At 35.9% G+C, this 4,694-nt stretch overlaps 1 protein-coding gene across 1 annotated transcript; it reads left to right on the top strand.

Moving 5' to 3' along the window:
* The first annotated feature begins 581 nt into the window (after positions 1-581).
* On the top strand, positions 582-3,986 carry LOC108473564 (palmitoyl-acyl carrier protein thioesterase, chloroplastic-like). Its single transcript, XM_017775258.2, has 7 exons — positions 582-947; positions 1,705-2,299; positions 2,383-2,516; positions 2,720-2,833; positions 3,102-3,273; positions 3,362-3,430; positions 3,513-3,986. The coding sequence occupies exons 2-7, from the start codon at positions 1,796-1,798 to the stop codon at positions 3,780-3,782; spliced, it is 1,263 nt and encodes a 420-aa protein (XP_017630747.1). The 5' UTR covers positions 582-947; positions 1,705-1,795; the 3' UTR covers positions 3,783-3,986.
* The last annotated feature ends 708 nt before the right edge of the window (positions 3,987-4,694 follow it).

Below are 4,694 nucleotides of genomic sequence, written 5' to 3' on the forward strand. Positions count from 1 at the left end.
GTATGAAATGGATCACATTTATATGAAGCATCAGTAAAAATATTATAGAGGTATTTATACTAGTAGCTAGTTTGTATTTTGCTCCTTCTACTAAAAAATAGGAAACTAAGTATGTTAGATAAAAGAGCAAATTAACCTTTCTGTTAAAAATTTTATCTATTTCTATTGTTAAAAATTAGCCATGTTAGATAAAAGAGCAAATAAGCCCTTCTGTTAAAAATTTCATCAATTTCTATTGTTAAAAATGGCTCATTGTACTTTATCATGAGGTACATGCGGCATGTTACATATTACTATATGATTATTCAGTCAATCGTACCAATTTTTACAGTACAAATGAATGAAATTTTTAATAGAAATGATTAAGTTGCTTTTTGATTTCATGTATAGAGATTAATTTATCCATTTTTCAGTACAAGGAACAAAATGCAATAAGATTTTTTGTAGAAGGGCCTAGAGTAATTTTACCATGAAAGTTCCAATTTCTCAACAATTTTTGTGAGCAATAAATTTAATCAATAATTGAAAGAAAACATTAATTTAGGGTAAAAGAGTAAATAACAGAAAATACCATTTACAAAACCCAAAAAAATGAAACAAGGGAGAGGCGGGAGAGACAGACAGATGTACACTATAAAAGGGAATCGCTGGACTCTACTTTTCTACAACGCACTAAACCGCTGGCATCCCCTAAAAACTCTTTTCTCTCATCAAAACTAAAATAAATTTTTTTAAATTTTTTTTTATTTCTACTTTGATATTTTTGAAAGCCCGAAACGAAATTTCAAAAACGCTAGGAGAGCAAGAGAACGAGACGAAGAGAAAATTCGTGTGTAGATCGTAAGCCGTAGAAGTAAACAAAGAAGGATTTGCAGATCTTAAATCATGCTGTAATTTTCGGGAGGAAATTTTTTACCTTCATTGATTCGTTTCTATTTTCGCTTGAGGTACGGACGTGGAGGCTCGCATTTTCTGTTTGATCTATATATATATATATATATATATATAGTTGAAATGATGCTGCTCTATTTGGTTTGAGAGAAAAAAGAGGAAAAAAAATGGATGTTTCTTTGTTTTTATTTTGTGTTAACTGTTGAGTAATGGTGGAAGCCATGAGAGATCTAAGATTCTTTTTCTTTCATTTTCTGAGCAAGAAAATGCATCTTGAAATTGTTTCTGTGTTAGGTGTTGCTAATTTTAATTTTCTCATGAAATGGAGCCGGGAAATATAAAAGATCGTCAATGGAATGTTCTGTTGTTTATAGTAAAGTTAAAACGTGTTTATGAATTGTTTGCTGTTTTTCTCTCAATTTCTTTTCAAAATTTTTTCTTTGGTTTGTTGTTTGAAACTTTTATTACTTAGATCTGCTTCGTTTTCCCCCCATTCAGCTTCCTTTTTGCGACATATTGTTTTCGCACTAGTTAGGAGTCTGTGTGTTGTATTTTCAATGATTTCTCTGTTAATTTACTATGTTTTTCCAATGATGATTGAAACATTATAGTTTCTTTTGAGCCTCTGTTAAATCCTTCATTTCTAACCAGATTTCCAGAAATAAATGATTTCTTTGATTTTTTTTTCTGTTTCTGGTTCAATTACGGAGAAAACTAAAAAGTAGATTTTGTGTTATCTGAATTTGCTAATGTATTTGTTTTTTGTTGGAATTATTCTGAATTTTTTATTATCATATATGATGTATGTTACAGTTGGAGAATGCTTCAGCTGCCTTTCTAAAAGATTGTTTCCAAAAGAGGGAATTTTAGTGGATAATAGAAGTTCTTTTTAATTCTCAAAATCATGGTTGCCACTGCTGCTACATCCTCATTCTTTCCCGTAACTTCTTCCCCTGACTCCTCTGACTCGAAAAACAAGAAGCTTGGAAGTGGATCTACTAACCTCGGAGGCATCAAGCCGAAACCGTCTGCTTCTTCTGGAAGTTTGCAAGTCAAGGCAAATGCTCAAGCCCCTCCAAAGATAAATGGTACCACTGTTGTGACTTCTTCGGTTGAAGGTTTCAAGAACGAAGATGGTGCAGGTTCCCCTCATCCTCGGACATTTATCAATCAGTTACCTGATTGGAGCATGCTTCTTGCCGCTATCACAACCATTTTCCTGGCTGCTGAGAAGCAATGGATGATGCTTGATTGGAAGCCAAGGCGGCCTGACATGCTCATTGATCCTTTCGGTATAGGGAGGATTGTTCAAGATGGTCTTGTTTTCCGTCAAAACTTCTCGATTAGGTCTTATGAGATAGGTGCTGACCGTACGGCATCCATAGAGACGCTAATGAATCATTTACAGGTTCACCAACAGTTCTTTGGCTAGAATGTTTGAATATATTGCATAAGCATCTTTTTTTTATAAAGAAATTAATATACCTGCAGGAAACCGCGATTAATCATTGTAAAAGTGCTGGACTGCTTGGAGAAGGTTTTGGTGCTACCCCTGAGATGTGCAAGAAGAACCTAATTTGGGTGGTCGCTCGGATGCAAGTTGTGTTTGATCGATATCCTACTTGGTAAGACATACTTTCAAGCTCATGGTTTGCTCTTATAGCAACAATTCATGATACGGCACTTTAGCTATCCTCATATGGTTATGGTTTTATGTGTATCATCATGATGCTCTGTTGATATGTAAGGCATGTCTTTTGCTATTGACTAGTTGAGTTCTTCAAATCCGCTTATTTTTCGCTTGGACTTAGTTATGTCTGCTTTGCAGGGGTGATGTTGTTCAAGTAGACACTTGGGTCAGTGCATCAGGAAAGAATGGCATGCGAAGAGATTGGCTTGTCAGTGATAGTAAAACTGGTGAAGTTTTAACAAGAGCCTCAAGGTAGGGCATTGTTTCAAAAGTTTCTTCTCGTGCTTATGGCTGTGTTTAACTCTTACCTTATGGACAAATGATGAGATGATCTTATGACACCTTTACGTGAGGATAACAATCATTTGTATTCTTTCATGATATAATCTGCACCAGTTTGTTCATCACAAGAAAATGTTTTCATTAGATGAATGAATTAATAGTTTAGTTCCCGAGATCCTGTTACTCGTGCTTGTACATTATTGAATGGTGTTTTGGTGCCGGTTTTGGTGATCTGCAGTGTGTGGGTGATGATGAATAAATTGACTAGAAGGCTATCTAAAATTCCTGAGGAGGTCCGAGGAGAAATAGAACCTTTTTTTATGAATTCTGATCCTGTTGTGGCAGAAGATAGCCGGAAATTAGTGAAGCTCGATAAAAGCATGGCTGAGCACGTGCGTAAAGGTTTAACTGTAAGTCCTTGCTTACCCTTCTGTTGGTACTCATAAGTGTCTTATAACTTGTTGCAGTCTTATTTAAACTTTATGTTTTAATTTACAGCCTAGATGGAGTGACTTGGATGTCAACCAACATGTCAATAACGTGAAGTACATTGGCTGGATCCTCGAGGTAGACTTGATCCAGTAAAACATTACCCCCAATTTTCTTTCGATTCCATACGTTTTAACCGCAAAGTAATACTTGGTTGCAGAGTGCTCCATTGCCGGTGTTGGAAACTCACGAGCTTTCTTCCATGACACTGGAGTATAGGAGGGAGTGTGGGAGGGAGAGCAAACTGCAGTCGCTAACAACCGTGTCCGACTCCAGTGTAGGAGACTTGGTGAATGTGGGTGAAATCGAGTGCCAGCACTTGCTGCAACTCGAGGAAGGGTCCGAGATTGTGAGAGGGAGAACTCAATGGAGGCCCAAGTATGCCAAAAGTTTTGGTAATGTGGGTCAAATTCCAGCAGAAAGTGCATAGAAGGAAAAAATCCCAAAATTTCTCTTATTGTGACCGAAGTGGGGCAGTAGTCCGATTGCCGTGTGTCACAATGATTTATGTAGAATCTAATCATGTGTTCTATGGATATATATATATATGCTTCTTTTTTATATATAAATAATATTATATATTCCTTTTGATTCGTCTTCATTGAGAAATAAAAAGTTGTAAGGTTCGGTGTAATTAAGTTCTTTGCCTTATCCAGTTATCCTTGCTGTTTCTGAAAACCTTGTCGGTTGGCCGACAAGCTAATTGGCTATTTGTCGAGATATTTGTCGAGATAGAGGTTTTCAAAATTGGAAGCCATGTGAAATGGTACCATTTTTGTATACGAGGAATGCTTCTTGTAAGACCCAAATTTTGCTCGGGATCCAATAAAACTAAACCTAAATTAAACCTAGCCTATTATCCAGTTACAAGCTCAAGCCCAATTTTGGCCCAACCTAATCCCAACCCAAACACAAAAAAAAAAATAAATAAATAAAAACCTTGGCCACCTACTCCACCACCTTTGTTGGCCACCCACCTTGGCCACTAACTCCACCACCCTTGGCCACTTAAACCATCCCAACCACTTCACTTGTAAAATTTGGCTATAAAAGCCATTCAAGACTTTGTTTTAGGGGGGTGGGTTTTTGGTTTTTTGGAGAAGGATTGTTCTTTGTTTTGGAGGAAGTTTTTTTTGTTTTTTTGGAAAGAAGGTTATTTTTGTTTCTTGGAAAGGCTAGTTTTTGGAGATTAATCAAAGATCAAAGCAAAAGAGGTTTCTTTTGTCTATTCTTATCTTTAGTTCTTTGTTTGTTTATTGTTTTCCTTTCAATTTTATTTTGTTTTTTATACGAAAGTAAAAATAAAAGTAAGAAGCTTACCCATATTTTCATTACCAAAAAG

Source organism: Gossypium arboreum, chromosome 7, assembly GCF_025698485.1.
Source record: "Gossypium arboreum isolate Shixiya-1 chromosome 7, ASM2569848v2, whole genome shotgun sequence".
Lineage (NCBI taxonomy): Eukaryota > Viridiplantae > Streptophyta > Magnoliopsida > Malvales > Malvaceae > Gossypium > Gossypium arboreum.

Coding starts and splice junctions, on each gene's coding strand:
- LOC108473564 (XM_017775258.2), top strand. CDS start 1,796: ATGGTTGCCACTGCTGCTACATCCTCATTCTTTCCCGTAACTTCTTCC. Junction 2,300..2,382: donor CGCTAATGAATCATTTACAG/GTTCACCAACAG, acceptor ATATACCTGCAG/GAAACCGCGATTAATCATTG. Junction 2,834..3,101: donor GTTTTAACAAGAGCCTCAAG/GTAGGGCATTGT, acceptor GGTGATCTGCAG/TGTGTGGGTGATGATGAATA.